This window comes from Osmerus mordax, chromosome 9 (genome assembly GCF_038355195.1).
Source record: "Osmerus mordax isolate fOsmMor3 chromosome 9, fOsmMor3.pri, whole genome shotgun sequence".
NCBI classification, from domain to species: domain Eukaryota; kingdom Metazoa; phylum Chordata; class Actinopteri; order Osmeriformes; family Osmeridae; genus Osmerus; species Osmerus mordax.
This window is the reverse complement of record NC_090058.1, coordinates 5,614,911-5,634,305: the sequence shown is the minus strand read 5'-3', so window position 1 is coordinate 5,634,305 and position 19,395 is coordinate 5,614,911. Positions and strand designations below refer to the sequence as shown.

The 19,395-nt window shown below is 53.6% G+C and overlaps 1 protein-coding gene across 1 annotated transcript in view; it reads left to right on the top strand.

Annotated features, from left to right (window-relative positions):
- Positions 1-19,395, top strand: part of dync1h1 (dynein, cytoplasmic 1, heavy chain 1) — a 30,155-nt gene that overhangs the window by 2,531 nt on the left and 8,229 nt on the right. Inside the window, exons 6-53 of the mRNA XM_067243970.1 lie at positions 144-415; positions 546-773; positions 1,007-2,083; positions 2,184-2,363; positions 2,524-2,673; positions 2,848-2,994; positions 3,204-3,344; positions 3,571-3,747; positions 3,860-3,970; positions 4,278-4,397; positions 4,743-4,982; positions 5,080-5,235; positions 5,571-5,684; positions 5,796-5,906; positions 6,072-6,281; positions 6,393-6,539; positions 6,670-6,836; positions 6,999-7,172; positions 7,304-7,655; positions 7,866-8,060; positions 8,146-8,428; positions 8,533-8,633; positions 8,791-8,950; positions 9,091-9,331; positions 9,532-9,715; positions 9,893-10,105; positions 10,417-10,655; positions 11,010-11,166; positions 11,341-11,568; positions 11,793-12,023; positions 12,125-12,265; positions 12,415-12,648; positions 12,959-13,165; positions 13,475-13,596; positions 13,712-13,877; positions 14,066-14,229; positions 14,337-14,466; positions 14,577-14,710; positions 14,932-15,046; positions 15,218-15,379; positions 15,586-15,800; positions 16,065-16,269; positions 16,479-16,652; positions 16,953-17,072; positions 17,166-17,286; positions 17,759-17,954; positions 18,777-18,894; positions 19,160-19,375. Of these exons, the coding sequence (XP_067100071.1) occupies positions 144-415; positions 546-773; positions 1,007-2,083; positions 2,184-2,363; positions 2,524-2,673; positions 2,848-2,994; positions 3,204-3,344; positions 3,571-3,747; positions 3,860-3,970; positions 4,278-4,397; positions 4,743-4,982; positions 5,080-5,235; positions 5,571-5,684; positions 5,796-5,906; positions 6,072-6,281; positions 6,393-6,539; positions 6,670-6,836; positions 6,999-7,172; positions 7,304-7,655; positions 7,866-8,060; positions 8,146-8,428; positions 8,533-8,633; positions 8,791-8,950; positions 9,091-9,331; positions 9,532-9,715; positions 9,893-10,105; positions 10,417-10,655; positions 11,010-11,166; positions 11,341-11,568; positions 11,793-12,023; positions 12,125-12,265; positions 12,415-12,648; positions 12,959-13,165; positions 13,475-13,596; positions 13,712-13,877; positions 14,066-14,229; positions 14,337-14,466; positions 14,577-14,710; positions 14,932-15,046; positions 15,218-15,379; positions 15,586-15,800; positions 16,065-16,269; positions 16,479-16,652; positions 16,953-17,072; positions 17,166-17,286; positions 17,759-17,954; positions 18,777-18,894; positions 19,160-19,375 (9,446 nt within the window). The remainder of the gene's footprint in view (positions 1-143; positions 416-545; positions 774-1,006; positions 2,084-2,183; positions 2,364-2,523; positions 2,674-2,847; positions 2,995-3,203; positions 3,345-3,570; positions 3,748-3,859; positions 3,971-4,277; positions 4,398-4,742; positions 4,983-5,079; positions 5,236-5,570; positions 5,685-5,795; positions 5,907-6,071; positions 6,282-6,392; positions 6,540-6,669; positions 6,837-6,998; positions 7,173-7,303; positions 7,656-7,865; positions 8,061-8,145; positions 8,429-8,532; positions 8,634-8,790; positions 8,951-9,090; positions 9,332-9,531; positions 9,716-9,892; positions 10,106-10,416; positions 10,656-11,009; positions 11,167-11,340; positions 11,569-11,792; positions 12,024-12,124; positions 12,266-12,414; positions 12,649-12,958; positions 13,166-13,474; positions 13,597-13,711; positions 13,878-14,065; positions 14,230-14,336; positions 14,467-14,576; positions 14,711-14,931; positions 15,047-15,217; positions 15,380-15,585; positions 15,801-16,064; positions 16,270-16,478; positions 16,653-16,952; positions 17,073-17,165; positions 17,287-17,758; positions 17,955-18,776; positions 18,895-19,159; positions 19,376-19,395) is intronic.

Genomic DNA, 19,395 nt, shown 5'->3' with positions numbered 1-19,395 from the left:
TGCGACGCTTTCTCACACACTCACAGAGATGCACGCATGGTCTTACACATAACACACATGATCAAGAATGACTCTGCTGCCTAACTATTTGTCATGCGTAAACTAACGTGTTTCATAATGATGTGTCTCCCCTACCCTGTCAGGTCTGAAGCAAGCAGTGGAGACTGTCAACGACTACAACCCCTTGATGAAGGACTTTCCCCTCAACGACCTGCTCTCTGCTACCGAACTGGACAAGATCCGCCAGGCGCTGGTGGCCATCTTTACCCACCTGAGGAAGATCCGTAATACCAAGTACCCCATCCAGAGGGCGCTGCGTCTGGTGGAGGCCATATCCAGGGACCTCAGCTCTCAGCTGCTCAAGGTTCTGGGGACCAGGAAACTCATGCACGTGGCCTACGAGGAGTTTGAGAAGGTGGGTGAGCTGCGCTATCAGCCGAAAGGCCAAGTGTCAGCACTTTGTACCTGGTAACTCTGCTTTGCGAACTCTCCCCTAGCTGTGAATGTGGCTAACCTCTCTCTGTCTCTCTCTCTCTCCTTCTCAGGTGATGGTAGCGTGCTTTGAAGTGTTCCAGACCTGGGAGGATGAGTACGAGAAGCTGCAGGTGCTGCTGAGGGACATTGTCAAGAGGAAGAGGGAGGAGAACCTGAAAATGGTCTGGCGCCTCAGCCCCGCCCACAGGAAGCTGCAGGCGCGCCTGGATCACATGAGACGTTTCCGCAGGCAGCATGAGCAGCTGAGAGCCGTCATTGTGCGCGTGCTCCGCCCCCAGGTCAGAAACACACACACACACACACAGCCTTATTCAATCCTTATCTCTTCGTTCTTATCTGAGCCAGCATCAGATCTGGACCTACAGTGTTGACTCATAGTAACAAAGCATTAAGCCTCCTCATTTTGCCACTGTGTTGTACCTTAATGTTTGACCGTAGTCCATTACTGATATCTTTCCTCCTCTTGTTCCTTCTTTTGCTACCCCATCTGCCTCACCTCCCTCTCCCCCAGGTGTCGGCTGTTCCCCAGCACACCCCCGGAGAGCCGGTTGAAGCTCCAGACCTGAAGGTCACGGAGGTCCTCTTTGACGCAGCAGACGCCAATGCCATCGAAGAGGTGAACCTGGCGTACGAGAACGTGAAGGAGGTGGACGGCCTGGACGTGTCCAAGGAGGGAGTGGAGGCCTGGGAGGCCGCCATGAAGCGCTACGACGAGCGCATCGACCGCGTGGAGACCCGCATCACCGCCCGTCTGCGCGACCAGCTGGGCACGGCCAAGAACGCCAACGAGATGTTCCGCATCTTCTCCCGCTTCAATGCGCTGTTCGTCCGTCCGCACATCCGGGGCGCCATCCGCGAGTACCAAACTCAGCTGATCCAGCGCGTCAAGGACGACATCGAGTCGCTCCATGACAAGTTCAAGGTCCAGTACCCCCAGAGCCAGTCCTGTAAGATGAGCCACGTCCGCGACTTGCCGCCCGTGTCCGGCTCCATCATCTGGGCCAAGCAGATCGACCGCCAGCTGACTGCCTACATGAAGCGTGTGGAGGACGTGCTGGGGAAAGGCTGGGAGAACCACGTGGAGGGCCTGAAACTGAAGCAGGATGGAGACAGCTTCAGAGCCAAGCTCAACACCCAGGAGATCTTCGATGACTGGGCCCGCAAGGTGCAGCAGCGCAACCTGGGAGTGTCGGGACGCATCTTCACCATCGAGAGCAGCCGGGCCCGCGGCCGCACCGGAAACATGCTCAAGTTGAAGGTCAACTTCCTGCCGGAGATCATCACGCTGTCGAAGGAAGTGCGGAACCTGAAGTGGCTGAGCTTCCGGGTGCCCCTCGCCATCGTCAACAAGGCCCACCAGGCCAACCAGCTCTACCCCTTTGCCATCTCTCTCATAGAGAGCGTGCGCACGTACGAGCGCACGTGCGAGAAGGTCGAGGAGCGCATCTCCATCTCTCTGCTGGTGGCCGGGCTGAAGAAGGAGGTCCAGGCGCTGGTTACCGAAGGCATCGCTTTGGTCTGGGAGTCCTACAAGCTGGACCCCTACGTCCAGAGGCTGGCTGAGACCGTCTTCAACTTCCAGGAGAAGGTTGGGAACTCTTAAGGCGTAACGATCAACCAGTCAAAAGAATGTCTAAATCATATTCTGATCTCTTGTCCTAACTGTGCTCTTTTCTGTTTTGTTCTAGGTGGATGACCTTCTGCTGATTGAGGAGAAGATTGACCTTGAGGTCAGATCTCTGGACACTTGCATGTACGAACACAAGACCTTCTCAGAGATTCTGAACCGCGTCCAGAAGGCTGTGGATGACCTCAATCTTCACTCATATTCCAATCTGCCCATCTGGGTCAACAAGTTAGACATTGAGGTCTGTATTTAGAAACAACATTTGCACGTATCCCCCTACACAATGGGGTTGATATGAAAAATAGATTAGTGTTGTCAATTACAGATGGAGAGTATTGTATGAGTAGGTGTGAGGCTTTTATTTAAGCAAAAGATTGACCCGTGTCTCTTATCCTGTCTAGATCGAGCGTATCCTGGGAGTGCGTCTGCAGGCTGGTCTGAGGGCGTGGACGCAGGTGCTGCGGGGCCAGATGGAGGACAAGGCTGATGTGGACATGGACACCGAGGCTCCGCAAGTCAGCCACAAGCCCGGGGGAGAGCCTAAGATCAAGGTAGGCCTGGATGGAGATCCTGATAGAGGCCGGTGTTGAATGTCACGACGATCACTGTTTTTTCTTCCCACCTGATTGGAACGAGGTCATTGTTGTTGTTGTGTGTCTGGTTCTAACCTCCCAGCCCCTCAGTGTGACTGGGTTTTAACTCTGAGGTTTCCCCCCTGTCTGTAGAACGTGGTCCACGAGCTGCGCATCACCAACCAGGTGATCTACCTGAACCCTCCCATCGAGGACTGTCGCTACAAGCTCTACCAGGAGATGTTTGCCTGGAAGATGGTGATCCTGTCTCTGCCTCGCATCCAGAGCCAGAGATACCAGGTATGATGCTGTGCAGCTGACAGACACACAGCCTTCACATTGAACCACATGAGAAAGCTATCTGTTTCTGCTACCACAAGTCCCCTAAACGGTCTTTAGGAAATTAGACAAAACATTTGGTGGCAGTGTTGACATCTGAACCTGCTGGCCTGGACTACTTTGGAATGATCGAGTAGATGGTTAACCGCTGCAGCGCTTGTTTCGACCAGGTGGGTGTCCACTACGAGCTGTCTGAGGAGGAGAGGTTCTACAGGAACGCTCTGACCAGGATGCCTGATGGTCCGGCGGCTCTGGAGGAGGCGTATAACTCCGTCAAAGACAACGTCAACGAGGTGGAGCAGTATGTCAAGGTGAGGTCCTGTAGGCCTGCACAGGTTACTAGACACAGAGTAAAGATAGATGAAACAAGGCAAGACTGGAGCTCTAATCACCTAGGCCTGTGTGCTGGTCGAGGACAATATTGTTTGGGCTTCTGTATCTGAAAGTCAGAGTATACCTGAGATACTGGGGGATGTGTATTTAAAGGAGTGTTTGTTTTCTCTGTGTAACATGTTCCTCCCTCCTGTGCTCCTCCAGGTCTGGCTGCAGTACCAGTGCCTGTGGGACATGCAGGCTGAGAACATCTACAACCGCCTGGGGGAGGACCTGACCAAGTGGCAGGCTCTGCTGGTGCAGATCCGCAAGGCCCGTGGGACCTTTGACAACGCTGAGACTCGCAAGGAGTTTGGCCCTGTAGTCATTGACTACGGCAAGGTAACATCCTGAACTTCCTCTCCACTACTTCAAAAACACTCTCCTCCTTTACCTCCTCTCCCTGTCCTGTATTTCCTTCTTCTCACCCATGTTTGTGTGTGTGTGTTTCCAGGTCCAGTCCAAGGTGAACTTGAAGTACGACTCGTGGCACAAAGAAGTCCTCAGCCGTTTTGGTCAGATGCTGGGACAGAACATGCAGGACTTCCACTCACAGATCTCCAAGGTAACCAGCCTTGGAAGAAAAGTTTCCAATGATTCTAAATGTGATATGTTTCAACCGCCTTGTGTTTAAACGTGTTGAACCACTGGTGTATGCATTTCATATTATTATGGTCTATTGTTCCGCAGTCGTCCCTAAGTCTGTGTTGAACTGTCCCAGACATCTTTTTCATCGTGACGCCGTTCATTTCGAGCCCTGCACATGGGACAGTGACACAAGCTCTGAATACAGGACTGCAAGGGTGTTATGGTCCCAAAATGATGTATTTCTCTGTTCTCATCCTTTCCCTGTCTTCTCTGCCTTCCATCAGTCCCGTCAAGAGCTGGAGCAACACTCTGTGGACACGGCCAGCACCTCAGACGCCGTCACCTTCATCACCTACGTCCAGACTCTCAAACGCAAGATCAAGCAGTTTGAGAAGAATGTGGACGTGAGTGCTGTACACAAACATGCTTATGTCCACCCCCAAATGCACCTGGGGATGTACCCTGCATTGTCCAATAACTGTCGGACATGTTCTCCCATGTTCTCCCTTATTCTTATTATTTTTATATATATTTAATTTTATATTTAAATTGTTTTATTCTTAGATTGTTTAGTTCTTAGGAATAGTTAAACTTCTGTACCTTTACTTAATTTAAGATTCGTATATGTTTAGTGTTTTGCACCTCCCTGCCACAGTCAATTCCGTGCTTGTATAACATACATGGCGAATAATCCAGAACATTCTGCTTATGATGTTTTTGACAAACTGGGGGTTCTATTTCATCTGCAGCTGTTCCGTAACGGCCAACGCCTGCTGGAGAAGCAGCGCTTCCAGTTCCCGCCGTCCTGGCTCTACATTGACAACATTGAGGGCGAATGGGGCGCCTTCAGTGACATCATGAAGAGGAAGGACACTGCGATCCAGCAGCAGGTCGCCAACCTGCAGATGAAGATCGTCCAGGAAGACCGCGCTGTTGAGAATCGCACCACCGATCTGCTCACCGACTGGGAGAAGACCAAACCAGTTGCTGTAAGAGAGACAGAGCCCGTATAGGCCCGTCACCCGCCTGATTGTGTAACCACTTAATTCATTAGCATTAACTGTTATTTGCCCTCCCATCCACTAGGGGAGCCTGCGTCCAGAGGAGGCCCTCCAGTCCCTGACGATCTACGAGGGGAAGTTTGGTCGTCTGAAGGATGACCGGGAGAAGTGTGCCCGCGCCAAGGAGGCCCTGGAGCTCACGGACACCGGTCTGCTCAGTGGCAGCGAGGAGAGGGTGCAGGTAAGCTCACAACACTCACACACAGACGTGTTCCTAGAGGGTGCAGTTATGCTCACAACACTCACACACAGACGTGTTCTTAGAGGGTGCAGGTATGCTCACAACACTCACACACAGACATGTTCCTAGAGGGTGCAGGTAAGCTCACAACACTGACACACACATGTTCCTAGAGGGTGCAGGTATGCTCACAACACTCACACACAGACGTGTTCTTAGAGGGTGCAGGTATGCTCACAACACTCACACACAGACGTGTTCTTAGAGGGTGCAGGAATGGTTAGCACATCCCCAGAGGCCTGACGTCTGGTGTGTGTTTCTCTCTTATCCTGTAGGTGGCGCTAGAGGAACTGCAGGACCTGAAGGGGGTGTGGTCCGAGCTGTCGAAGGTGTGGGAGCAGATCGACCAGATGAAGGAGCAGACCTGGGTGTCTGTCCAGCCTCGCAAGGTACAACATACTTCAGCCGGCTGACGCATCAATCAAGCCCCCGGCCGGTTCTCTTCCGTTCTCTCAGGCTGTTTAGAGTTGTCTAAGGTCTGAGTGTGTGTCTGGTTGCAGCTGCGTCAGAGTCTAGACGGCCTGCTGAACCAGCTGAAGAACTTCCCAGCCAGGCTGAGGCAGTACGCCTCCTACGAGTACGTTCAGAGGCTCCTCAAGGGATACATGAAGGTGAGACTCGCTCTCTCGCCATGGCTCTCCTTTCCCCCTCAGGAACATACAGTATAAAGCCATGGAAAGGTCTTGCAACGCAACCCTCAATAGACATCACTTTTTTTTCCCACAATCGGATATTTAATCTGCTCACCAGTGTTGCCCTGTCCTCCCGTGCCTCAGATCAACATGCTGGTGATCGAGCTGAAGTCCGAGGCCCTGAAGGACCGCCACTGGAAGCAGCTGATGAAGCGTCTGCACGTGAACTGGGTGCTCTCCGAGCTGACCCTGGGCCAGGTCTGGGATATAGACCTGCAGAAGAACGAGATGGTGGTGAAGGACGTTCTGCTGGTGGCCCAGGGAGAGATGGCCCTGGAGGAGTTCCTTAAGCAGGTGAACGTTTAAAACACCTACGCCACCTGTAGGAGCACTCGATGCAGGTGATGCAGGTACAGACACAAAGACCGCATCCTGACGGTGTCTGTGCTCTCCATTGTTCCGTAGATCCGCGAGGTGTGGAACTCGTACGAGCTGGACCTGGTCAACTACCAGAACAAGTGCCGTCTGATCCGCGGCTGGGACGACCTCTTCAACAAGGTCAAGGAGCACATCAACAGCGTGTCTGCCATGAAGCTGTCGCCTTACTACAAGGTAGGTTTGACCACACGCACAGTACTACACACATCTGGAGTGCACACACACACACACACACACGCACTGCTTGACACTATCACCACCAGATGAGGACCACAGTAACCCAAACCCTCTCGTCTGTCCTCAGGTGTTTGAGGAGGACGCTCTGAGCTGGGAGGACAAGCTTAACCGAATCATGGCTTTGTTCGACGTGTGGATCGACGTGCAGCGTCGCTGGGTCTACCTGGAGGGAATCTTCACCGGCAGCGCCGACATCAAACACCTGCTGCCTGTCGAGACCCAGAGGTTCTCGAGGTGAGAGGTGGAACCTGAGTCTTAAAACGAGACTCCTGCTTCAACTGTTATACTAACACAGTGGTTGGGTAGGAAATGGCTTCCTTGAGTAACAGGAAACTACCTGGCATGGAAGGCATTCGTTTCATTTCATCTACCCCCGGCCCCCCTTCTGCTCTGCAGCATCAGCACAGAGTTCCTGGCTCTGATGAAGAAGGTGACCAAGTCTCCGCTGGTGATGGACGTGTTGAACATCCAGGGGGTTCAGAGGTCGCTGGAGAGGCTGGCCGACCTGCTGGGCAAGATCCAGAAGGCCTTGGGAGAGTACCTGGAGAGAGAGAGGTCTTCCTTCCCCAGGTAACACACACGCACACACACCTGGAGAAAGAGGTCCTTTACCTGATAAGACACACACGCACACACACACACACACACCTATCTAACATGGCAATAATCTGTTAATCCCTATATTCACTTCTCCTCTCAAGGTTCTACTTCGTGGGAGACGAGGACCTGTTAGAAATCATCGGCAACAGCAAGAACGTGCCCAAGCTTCAGAAGCACTTCAAGAAAATGTTCGCCGGCGTCTCGTCCATCCTGCTGAACGAGGACAACACTGTGGTTCTGGGCATCTCATCTCGTGAGGGCGAGGAGATCCTGTACAAGACTCCAGTCTCCATCACGGAACATCCCAAGATCAACGAGTGGCTGACCCTGGTGGAGAAGGAGATGAGGGTGACACTGGCCAAGCTGCTGGCAGAGTCCGTCACTGAGGTGACAGCCTTCAACAAGGGAACCATCGACCTGGCAGCCTACATCAACTGGATTGACCGCTACCAGGTAAGATCAGCTAGTTCTGTCTAATGTTTGGATGTAGTATAAACAGCCTTGTCTGTACTTGCTTGGTGAACCAACCGTGTTAACAATTTAGTTAAGTGGCGCAATATGGATTTTGAACACCTTTCCATTCTGGAATGTTATTAATAACATTTGCGTCCTCTCGGTCTAACCTCCTCCTCGCTTCCCCCCCCTCCCCCCCCCCCCACCCAGGCTCAGCTGGTGGTGCTGTCGGCCCAGATCGCCTGGTCCGAGAACGTGGAGGCTGCCTTGACCACCATCTCCGGGGGCAGCGACATGAGCCCCATGGAGGTAGTGCAGAGCAACGTGAAGGCGACCCTGAACGTGCTGGCAGACACGGTGCTGATGGAGCAGCCTCCTCTCCGCAGGAGGAAGCTGGAACACCTGGTACGCTGGAAGGACCTTCTCTCTCTTTGGGTTTCAGGTACAGAGTTTGACTGTCGTCCTGACCGTGTTCCTCCCCCCCTGCCAGATCACAGAGCTGGTGCACCAGAGGGATGTGACCCGGGCTCTGATCAAGAACAATATCGACCAGCCCAAGTCCTTTGAGTGGCTCAGCCAGATGCGCTTCTACTTCGACCCCAAGCAGACCGACGTCCTGCAGCAGCTCTCCATCCAGATGGCCAACGCCAAGTTCAACTACGGCTTCGAGTACCTGGGGGTGCAGGACAAGCTGGTCCAGACCCCCCTGACCGACCGCTGTTACCTGACCATGACCCAGGCTCTGGAGGCTCGTCTCGGGGGCTCCCCGTTCGGTAAAGAACAGGAACTACACAGAGAGAGACACGCACAGAAGATTTTGACTCGTCTCTACTAAATGTTTTGCTGGTGTTGATGTTGACTTGTCGTTGCTGCGCAGGGCCGGCTGGTACCGGGAAGACCGAGTCTGTGAAGGCATTGGGCCACCAGCTGGGTCGCTTTGTCCTGGTCTTCAACTGTGATGAGACCTTTGACTTCCAGGTACACACCCCAGCAAAACATATGTATCCGCACATGGCTGAAACTATCAAGAAACTCCAGAAGCACTGACACACACACAGCACACATGCTGAATACCGAAAAAAACGTTGAGATAGTATGAAGTGTTGAGTTGTGCTCCGGTCCTCCTGGGGCGCAGGCGATGGGTCGTATCTTCGTGGGGCTGTGCCAGGTGGGCGCCTGGGGCTGCTTCGACGAGTTCAATCGTCTGGAGGAGCGGATGCTGTCGGCCGTGTCCCAGCAGGTCCAGTACATCCAGGTGGCCTTGAGGGAGCACAGCAACCTCAACAGAGACCGCAGTACGTGCTCCCACACAACACGGTGTATATACCCTTTCTGGGATACACACTTCCTTGGTCACAACCCTAAGATTAACCCTGAGCAGCAACCTGACATCTTGTTTGCCTACCTCCACCCCCCCCCCCCCCCCCCCACCTAGGCGCACCCATCACCTGTGAGCTGCTGAACAAGCAGGTGAAGGTGAGTCCAGACATGGCCATCTTCATCACCATGAACCCTGGCTACGCCGGCCGCTCCAACCTGCCCGACAACTTGAAGAAGCTCTTCAGGAGTCTGGCCATGACGAAGCCCGACCGCCAGCTCATCGCCCAGGTCATGCTCTACTCCCAGGGCTTCCGCACCGCCGAGATACTCGCCAAGAAGATCGTGCCCTTCTTCAAGTACGTCTGGCCAGATAGATACACAGGAAGCATACGTTTGGGGCTTTGAAAAATGAGTTTGAGGGGTTCATAACGCTCATTAATCATTCTGCATAGTTTAATGTCTGAGTTAAACTGGATGATCGGCTCACCTTTATTCACGCCATCATTCAGTCACAACGTATCGTTGAGAGTCACCCCTCCCCTATCTTACCCATCAGGCTGTGTGACGAGCAGCTGTCGTCTCAGAGCCACTACGACTTTGGCCTGCGAGCCCTGAAGAGCGTGCTGGTGAGCGCCGGCAACGTGAAGCGCGAGCGCATCCAGAAGATCAAGAGGGAGAAGCGCGAGCGGGGGGAGAACGTCGATGAAAACGAGATTGCAGAGAACCTGCCGGAACAGGAGGTAAGGGAACCAGTGCATAACTGAAGAACTTGTATAGCACAGAATTGAGGCAAGTGTAAAAATAAAATAAAAAAGCCTTGATAACAGATAACCTAGGGTAGCATGTGTATTTTTCAGGACTGTATGGATCATGTAGGGTAGCGCATGAACCGATTGCTACTTCCTCCTCCTCTCCAGATCCTGATCCAGAGTGTGTGTGAGACCATGGTGCCCAAGCTGGTGGCGGAGGATATCCCCCTGCTGTTCTCCCTGCTGTCGGACGTGTTCCCCGGGGTGCAATACATGCGTGGGGAGATGACGGCGCTGAGGGAGGAGCTGAAGAAGGTGTGCGCTGAGATGTACATGACCTACGGAGACGGGGACGACGTGGGCAGCATGTGGGTGGAGAAGGTACGTCCTCATCGCTTTCATCCAAAGGGACATGCGAGTGACCGGCCACAGATGGAGGAAACACCGTAACGCACAAGACAAATGGTATAAACATGGTATAAACAACATGTAAGCAATATAGAAAAAATAAGCGATGGCTACAGCAGTGATCTTCGGTATATGGAAGAATAGCAAGGATCATAAGTGCATCGTTATAACTGTATTTCGGTGGTCTAAGAAAAGGAACAGTCTGTATTTAGTAGCAAGAACTCTTCTTCTTCGGTGCTTTCCTCCTGCCGTCTTTTAATCCCTGTATTTCCTTCCCCTCCCAGGTGCTACAGCTGTACCAGATCACTCAGATCAACCACGGTCTGATGATGGTGGGCCCGTCTGGCAGTGGTAAGACCATGGCCTGGCGTGTGCTGCTGAAGGCGCTGGAGAGGCTGGAGGGCCTGGAGGGGGTCGCACATATCATCGACCCCAAGGCCATCAGCAAGGACCACCTGTATGGAACCCTGGACCCCAACACTCGCGAGTGGACCGACGGACTCTTCACACACATCCTCAGGAAGTACGAACAGTCACACACACGTTATACACATCCTCAGGAAGTACGAACAGTCACACACACGTTATACACATCCTCAGGAAGTACGAACAGTCACTCACACGTTATACACGTCCAGTGTTTCCCACAGAATGTGATTATATTTGTGGCGATAGGCAGGGGCGGAGCCAGACGTTGTAAAAAATTTCAAATAAATCAATGTATGGGAAACACTGATGTCATACACACATGACACGTCATACATCATACACCCTAGTCTTAACCCACATCATACACCCTAGTCTTAACCCATGCATGTAGGAAGTGAGAGCACACACGTCCGGAAGGTTCCTCTCCTAATTGCTCCGTGCCCTCCAGGATCATTGACAACGTGCGTGGCGAGCTGCAGAAGCGTCAGTGGATCATCTTCGACGGAGACGTGGATCCTGAATGGGTGGAGAACCTCAACTCTGTTCTGGACGACAACAAGCTGCTCACCCTTCCCAACGGAGAGCGCCTCAGCCTGCCGCCCAACGTACGACCACCGTCACTACGGCAACACCCTTCATCTCTTCACTGACACCACGGACACGCGCCACGCTGTCCCCGACGACACACAACATGCATGCTCGACTTCTGCGTCCATTTAAAGTCCAAAATGTGGTCACCGGGATGAATTTTATTAATTTCTTTTGCCGTGTTTCTCCAGGTGCGTGTCATGTTCGAGGTGCAGGACCTGAAGTATGCCACCCTGGCCACCGTGTCACGTTGCGGCATGGTCTGGTTCAGCGAGGATGTCCTCAGCACCGACATGGTCTTCAACCACTTCCTGGCTCGCCTTCGCAGTATCCCATTGGACGAGGGAGAGGATGAGGCCGGCCGCATGAGGAAGGGGACGGAGGACGAGGGAGACGAGGCCGCCTCCCCCATGCTGCAGGTGGGTCTTGTGACCTCTAACCTTCTGATCCATCCTCCTCTCTGATTGGATAGCTGTCCAGCTTTAGAGTCCCGCCTTTCAAGAACAGTTGGCATGTTGGAATACTCAAAGCTAAAAACGACAGAAGTTTTCAACAATCTCTTCTGTCTCAGCATCTGAACCTGACTAGAGCTGTTTTGAGGGGACAAAAAAAATCTCTATTTTGTCTGATCTCTGCCTTTCAGATCCAACGGGACTCGGCGGCCATCTTGCAGCCCTACTTCACCTCCACCGGCCTGGTCATCAAGGCCCTGGAGCACGCCTCCAAGATGGAGCACATTATGGACTTCACGCGGCTGCGCTGCATGGGCTCGCTGTTCTCCATGCTGCACCAGGCCTGCAGGAACGTAGCCCTCTACAACAACAACCACCCCGATTTCCCCATGCCCATAGACCAGCTGGAGAGATACATGCAGGTCAGACACACACACACACAGATCCCAGGTGACCCATTCCTCTACTGACCGTCTCCACACACGCACACAGATCCTAGTTGACCCTCCTCTCCCGTCTCCAGAGGTATCTCATCTACGCCGTGCTCTGGTCCTTCTCTGGCGACGGACGTCTGAAAATGAGGGCGGAGCTTGGCGAATACATCCGACGCATCACCACGGTGCCCCTCCCCTCAGCACCCAACGTGCCAATCATCGACTATGAGGTAAGTCCCGCCTCTCCGCACCAGGCATGTCACTACATGTCGCTCGAGAACACCCAGGAACGTCTGTAGACAGAACAAAGAAATGTGAAGAAAAAAAAAACGACGACTAATGTTCATCCTCTCACACCTTTCCCTCCTCTTCCTTCCAGGTGTGCATCTCTGGCGAGTGGCAGTCCTGGCAGGGCAAGGTGCCCCAGATTGAGGTGGAGACTCACAAGGTGGCGTCCCCCGACGTGGTGGTGCCCACGCTGGACACGGTTCGCCACGAGGCCCTGCTCTACACCTGGCTGGCCGAGCACAAGCCCCTGGTGCTGTGTGGACCTCCCGGCTCCGGCAAGACCATGACCCTCTTCAGCGCTCTCCGAGCCCTGCCTGATATGGAGGTGAGGGTGGCCTGATAAACACACTGCTGTCAGTGGGGGGGTTCTGGGGCAAGTGGGGGGGAGTCAGGTGGCTGAGTGGTGAGGGAGTCGGACTAGTAATCCGAAGGTTGCCAGTTCGATTCCCGGTCATGCCAATTGACGTTGTGTCCTTGGGCAAGGCACTTCACCCTACTTGCCTCGGGGGAATGTCCCTGTACTTACTGTAAGTCGCTCTGGATAAGAGCGTCTGCTAAATGACTAAATGTAAATGTAAGTACAGGGTCTGAATAACTCGTTTTAATCCCTACTTATCCCTATCTATTCTCCTCAGGTGGTGGGTCTGAACTTCTCCAGCGCCACCACCCCGGAGCTGCTGCTGAAGACCTTTGACCACTACTGTGAGTACCGCCGCACGCCCAACGGGGTGGTGCTGGCCCCCGTCCAGCTGGGCAAGTGGCTGGTGCTGTTCTGCGACGAGATCAACCTGCCCGACATGGACAAGTACGGAACCCAGAGGGTCATCTCCTTCCTGCGACAGGTGAGAGGGACCACAGCACAGACGACATGCACAACACGCAAACAGTCAGCCTGAATACGGGACATGTTGATCTGCAGTCAGATGCTCTACCACTGAGCTATGTCAGCCTGTGTTTTTGCGTAGTCCTGTCATTCCTGAGTAGTCCCGTCATTCCTGAGTAGTCCCGTCATTCCTGAGTAGTCCCGTCATTCCTGAGTAGTCCCGTCATTCCTGAGTAGTCCCGTCATTCCTGAGTAGTCCCGTCATTCCTGAGTAGTCCCGTCATTCCAAGTGTGTGTTGGTTCTGAGCCTCCGTCTGTGTGTGTGTAGATGGTGGAGCATGGTGGGTTCTACCGGACCTCAGACCAGACCTGGGTGAAACTGGAGAGGATCCAGTTTGTTGGAGCCTGTAACCCCCCTACCGACCCGGGCAGAAAGCCCCTCACACACAGGTACCAACACCTCCGTGGAACCCCCCACCCACCGCTGCTCCAAAATATCACAGTCCAGTAACAACCCTGTCTGAATCTGGTTCTGACACTGCTATGGCGTTGCTGTTCTTCTTAGGTTCCTGCGCCACGTTCCGGTGGTGTATGTGGACTACCCCGGCCCCGCCTCCCTCACTCAGATCTACGGAACGTTCAACCGCGCCATGCTTCGCCTCATCCCGTCACTCCGCACCTACGCCGAGCCGCTCACCGCCGCCATGGTGGAGTTCTACACCATGTCTCAGGTACGACCAGAACACCCTTTAATACATGAACACTGCACTGGTTCCACACACTCGCGCGCACACACACTTTCAAGCTTTGGCCTTTCCCCTCTGCACCCACACCAAGCTGTTACCATGGGGAATCCTGACACACAGGACTCTCAGGGTGTCCTAAATCTAAGTCTCATCTCTCTGTTCTCTCTCTCCAGGAGCGTTTCACCCAGGACACCCAGCCCCACTACATCTACTCCCCCAGAGAGATGACCCGCTGGGTCAGGGGCATCTTCGAGGCCCTGCGGCCCCTGGAGACGCTGCCTGTGGAGGGCCTGATCCGCATCTGGGCCCACGAGGCCCTCCGACTGTTCCAGGACAGGTGGGCAAGGGGGGGAGAGACAGCGGAGGAAGGGTGGAGAAAGAGGGAGGGATGGCCCCTTGTTTGAGTTGGTGTATGGTGTTTGAGGCCTGCTGTTGCGCCCGCAGACTGGTGGAGGACGAGGAGAGGAGGTGGACTGACGAGAACATCGACATGGTGGCTCTCAAACACTTCCCCAACATCGACAAGGAGAAGGGGCTCAACAGACCCATCCTCTACAGCAACTGGCTGTCTAAGGTCTGACGCCATGGCTGCTTTATCATAGCCTACTGCGTGCATTGTACTGGGCATTTGATCGTGTGCGGGCTGTGTTGGTTGCGATGGCTCACGGTGTCTCCCCTGTGCAGGACTACATCCCAGTGGAGCAGGAGGAGCTCAGGGACTATGTGAAGGCCAGGCTGAAGGTCTTCTACGAGGAGGAGCTGGACGTTCCTCTGGTGCTCTTCAACGAGGTGCTGGATCACGTCCTCAGAATCGACAGGTGAACAAGGACCACTGGGCTTCTTCTACTCGTCCGACTCGCCCTCGCGATACGTTTATCCAGTGACAAACAAAAACGAGAGGGGTTTCAACCTTCCTGTGAGGGGGAAAAAATAGCTATTTTTTCTTGGGTGCAAGCCTTAGCAAACCTGGTGGTTGTACTGTAGAGCTCCCAGCCTGTGGTGTCGTCACTGCTGAACTCAACCTTTTGTCTCCTTCCAGGATCTTCCGTCAGCCCCAAGGTCACCTGCTGCTGATCGGGGTGAGCGGAGCGGGCAAGACGACCTTGTCCCGCTTCGTGGCCTGGATGAACGGCCTCAGCGTGTACCAGATCAAGGTAGGCAGGGCTTGGAACACAGTTACCCAGGGTGCACTGCAACCGTGTAGAAGGACCGATGTTGGGGGATGGGGTAGACTAACACGTGGCACGTGACCAGATGTCTGATGAGAAGGGTTGGATGGTTGGAATGAGGAACTGACGTTTGAGTGTGTGTGTGTGTGTGTGCAGGTGCACAGGAAGTACACAGGCGAGGACTTTGACGAGGACCTGCGTACAGTGCTGCGTCGCTCTGGCTGTAAGAACGAGAAGATCGCCTTCATCATGGACGAGTCCAACGTGCTGGACTCTGGCTTCCTGGAGCGCATGAACACCCTGCTGGCCAACGGAGAGGTAACGCACTCCGTCACGTGATGTCACACCTTATAGCAGATACGTCTCAACAATGGAACATTAGGCGCTACTTAGTACTCTATTGGAATGTGTTGTATTGAGTTCTACCATTTGTATTCTAATGTACCTCTTCCTCTGTCCTCCCCCTCCTTTTCTCTCTCACACACTCTCTGTGTCTCTCTCTCTCCCTCACTCCTCTCCCCCAGGTGCCAGGGCTGTTTGAGGGCGATGAGTATGCCACCCTGATGACCCAGTGCAAGGAGGGGGCCCAGAAGGAGGGTCTGATGCTGGACACGCACGAGGAGCTGTACAAGTGGTTCACCAGTCAGGTGATCAGGAACCTGCACGTGGTGTTCACCATGAACCCCTCCTCAGAGGGCCTCAAGGACCGCGCCGCCACCTCCCCTGCCCTGTTCAACAGGTTAACACACACACACACGCAGTCTCATGCACACACACACAGTCACACACAGTCACACACACAGTCTCATACACACACACACACAGTCACACACACACGCAGTCTCATGCACACACACACAGTCACACACAGTCACACACACAGTCTCATACACACACACACACAGTCACACACACACACAGTCTCATACACACACATACTCGTGCACACACACAGTCACCTGGTTCCACACCTATTCTCTAACCTAACGGAGGACCTCCTCAGGTGTGTGTTGAACTGGTTCGGAGACTGGTCCACGGAGGCCCTGTACCAGGTGGGGAAGGAGTTCACCAGCAAGATGGACCTGGAGAAGCCCAACTACAAGGTGCCAGACTACATGCCCATCGTGTACGACAAGCTGCCTCAGCCGCCCACTCACCGGGAGGCCATCGTCAACGGCTGCGTGTTCGTCCACCAGACGCTGCACCAGGTAGCGCCCTCACCCCTCCCCCCCGCTCCTTTCAAACACGGACGGCTTGGTATTCACACCACAGCCGCTTGGACCAAAGTGCTGAGCAAACACCAACATCTTTACACCCACACACCTATCCTACAGCTGCAGTACCACCACATTCCTACAACAACGTCTCCTCACCGCTGTTCCTTCCGCCCCGTGTGTGTGTGTGTGTGTCCCCGCAGGCTAACAACCGCCTGGCGAAGCGTGGCGGGCGCACCATGGCCATCACGCCCCGCCACTACCTGGACTTCATCAACCACTACGCCAACCTGTTCAACGAGAAGCGCAGCGAGCTGGAGGAGCAGCAGATGCATCTGAACGTCGGCCTGCGCAAGATCAAGGAGACGGTGGACCAGGTACAGCAGCTCCCTGCCCCGCCCCCCGCCACGCCCAGACGCTCATGTGGCTTAGCGTGTGGCTTAGCGTGCAGAGAAAGGTCGAGCGGTCGCCTCACAGCAATCCTTCCACTGACGGTCACTGGTCAGCTGTGTTGCTGATGCCTCAGTAGCATATAGGGGGAGAGGAAACGCAGGAGTCGGTTATCTAATACTCTAATACAGATTAGCATGGAAAAGGCCCAGAGTGAAGTTTAAAAAAAAATATATTATGTTTTTCTAATGCCCCGCTCCTCCCTCCTGTCCTCTGCGTTCTGATAGGTGGAGGAGCTACGTCGTGACCTGCGAATCAAGAGTCAGGAGCTGGAGGTGAAGAACGCGGCAGCCAATGACAAGCTGAAGAAGATGGTCAAAGACCAGCAGGAAGCAGAGAAGAAGAAGGTACACACACGCACACACACACACACCGCGGTACTTCCTGTCAGAACCACGGCAGATCTGTCCTCTCACACTTGGTTTGTGTGGTGATTCCAGGTGATGAGTCAGGAGATCCAGGAATCGGTGTACAAGCAACAGGAAAAGATCAAAGACAAACAGCTGAGTGTGAAGGAGGACCTGGACCAGGTGGAGCCTGCTGTCATAGAGGCCCAGAACGGTACAACAACCTCTCCCTTCTCACTCGCAACATTCCCACTGCCGCATGCCTCAGAGCACTATCACCTCCTTTTCAACATTCAGCTTTAATGTACAGATTGAGAAATATTGGTACGGCAACGATCCAATAACTGAACACAAAAAAGTAGTAAAAAAAAAAAAGCATGTATTGTTTGTTGTACAACGTCTGTTGTAACTTGCTGTTGAACGTTGACCATGGAGCAAGCGACAAGAGATCCTCACCTCTCGTTTCTCTTCCCTGAGATGAATTTCCTCCCTTTCTTGAATCTTCCCATTTTAAAACCCCAGGTTCTCCCTCAGTCTCCTGGACTTTACTGGCACCCATGAATTCTTCCTCCTTATCTGTCTGTTAACCTCTCTGCCCGTCTTTTCCTCACCTCCCCAACCACCTTCCTCCTCCTCCTCTTCCTCCTCTTCCTCCTCCTGCCCCGTGTGGCGGTGGTGGAGTGTAGCTGTGAAGTCCATTAAGAAGCAGCACCTGGTGGAGGTGCGCTCCATGGCCAACCCGCCCGGGGCTGTGAAGCTGGCTCTGGAGAGCATCTGCCTGCTCCTGGGGGAGAGCACCACGGACTGGAAGCAGATCCGCTCCATCATCATGAGGGAGAACTTCATCCCCACCATCGTCAACTTCTCAGCCGATGAGATCAGGTGAACACCCGCACCTAGTTGGTTCATATATTTAAAAAGTCTCTCTCCCCTCTCCTCCCCCTTCTTTCTCTCCATTTCTGCCTGTCTCTCCATCCTCTTTCCTTCATCCTGCCTCCTCCCCACCTCTACCTCACACCCCCCCCCCCCTCCTAGCGGTGAGCTCTATAAAGAAGCAGCACCTGGTGGAGGTGCGCTCCATGACCAACCCCCCTGCGGCCGTCAAGCTGGCTCTAGAGTCCATCTGCCTCCTGCTGGGGGAGGAGACCAATGACTGGAAAAAGATCAGACAAGTTATTATCAGAGACAACTTCATCAGCAGCATAGTGAACTTCTCCTCAGAGGAAATGAGGTAGACTTCGCCTCGGCCCCCTGGCTTACATACAAAGCCCCGGATGGCCCGTGATACATCAAATCAATCAACAAATTGATCGATTTTGCTGTTTTGATTAATGCTTGATTTGTAGGCTATCGATTTGGCCTTTGAGAAAAATCTTGATTGGATTGTCTTCTCTGCTGGTTCTAACTTGTTTGATTCTCTGTCTGGAATCATGGCACGCTGTCCAAACCTGATGAGCAGATGGCTTGTTGGAATCTCCAGCCATAGGAATATGATTAGTTTAGTTTTAAACAGTCTTGACAGAATAAGTCTGCTTTCTTACTCCACATACATAATTTGAAATACATGACATCACTCTCTCCTTCCACCCCCTTCGTAACATCAAGAGACTGCCTGGACCCCTTTTCCACGTCGGGCGCAATTCTGATGATTGGTGAGCTTGTGTCCGTACGGCTGTGCTGACCTCTCACCTCTACCCCCTCCAGTGACTCCATCCGAGAGAAGATGAAGAAGAACTACATGTCCAACCCCAGCTACAACTATGAGCAGGTCAACCGCGCCTCCCTGGCCTGTGGACCCATGGTCAAATGGGCCATCGCCCAGGTAGGCAGCTGGACCGTCTCATCCACTCCCCCAGACACCTGGGTATCGCCTCAGGGGTAGAGAACTTGAAGATCTACAATCCCTTCTGAAGGAAGAACATACTTGTTCCTGAACACCTGCCTGGCCACATAAATGTAGCTAAGCTTCACCCTGTAGAAATTTGGATATGTTGAAATTGACCCCCTAGTCCTGATATTAGTCCTACTTTAACACGGCCACTCAGCCTCTTGACATTGACCATCCTCCCCTCCCTCCCCTCTCCCAGCTGAACTATGCTGACATGCTGAAGCGCGTGGAGCCCCTGCGGAACGAGCTGCAGAAGCTGGAGGACGATGCCAAGGACAACAAGTCGAAGGCCGAGGAGGTGGAGCAGATGATCAGGGACCTGGAATCTTCCATCGCCCGCTACAAGGAGGAGTACGCCGTCCTCATCTCCGAGGCCCAGGCCATCAAGGCTGATTTGGCCGCGGTGGAGGCCAAGGTAACACACACCTGCACAGA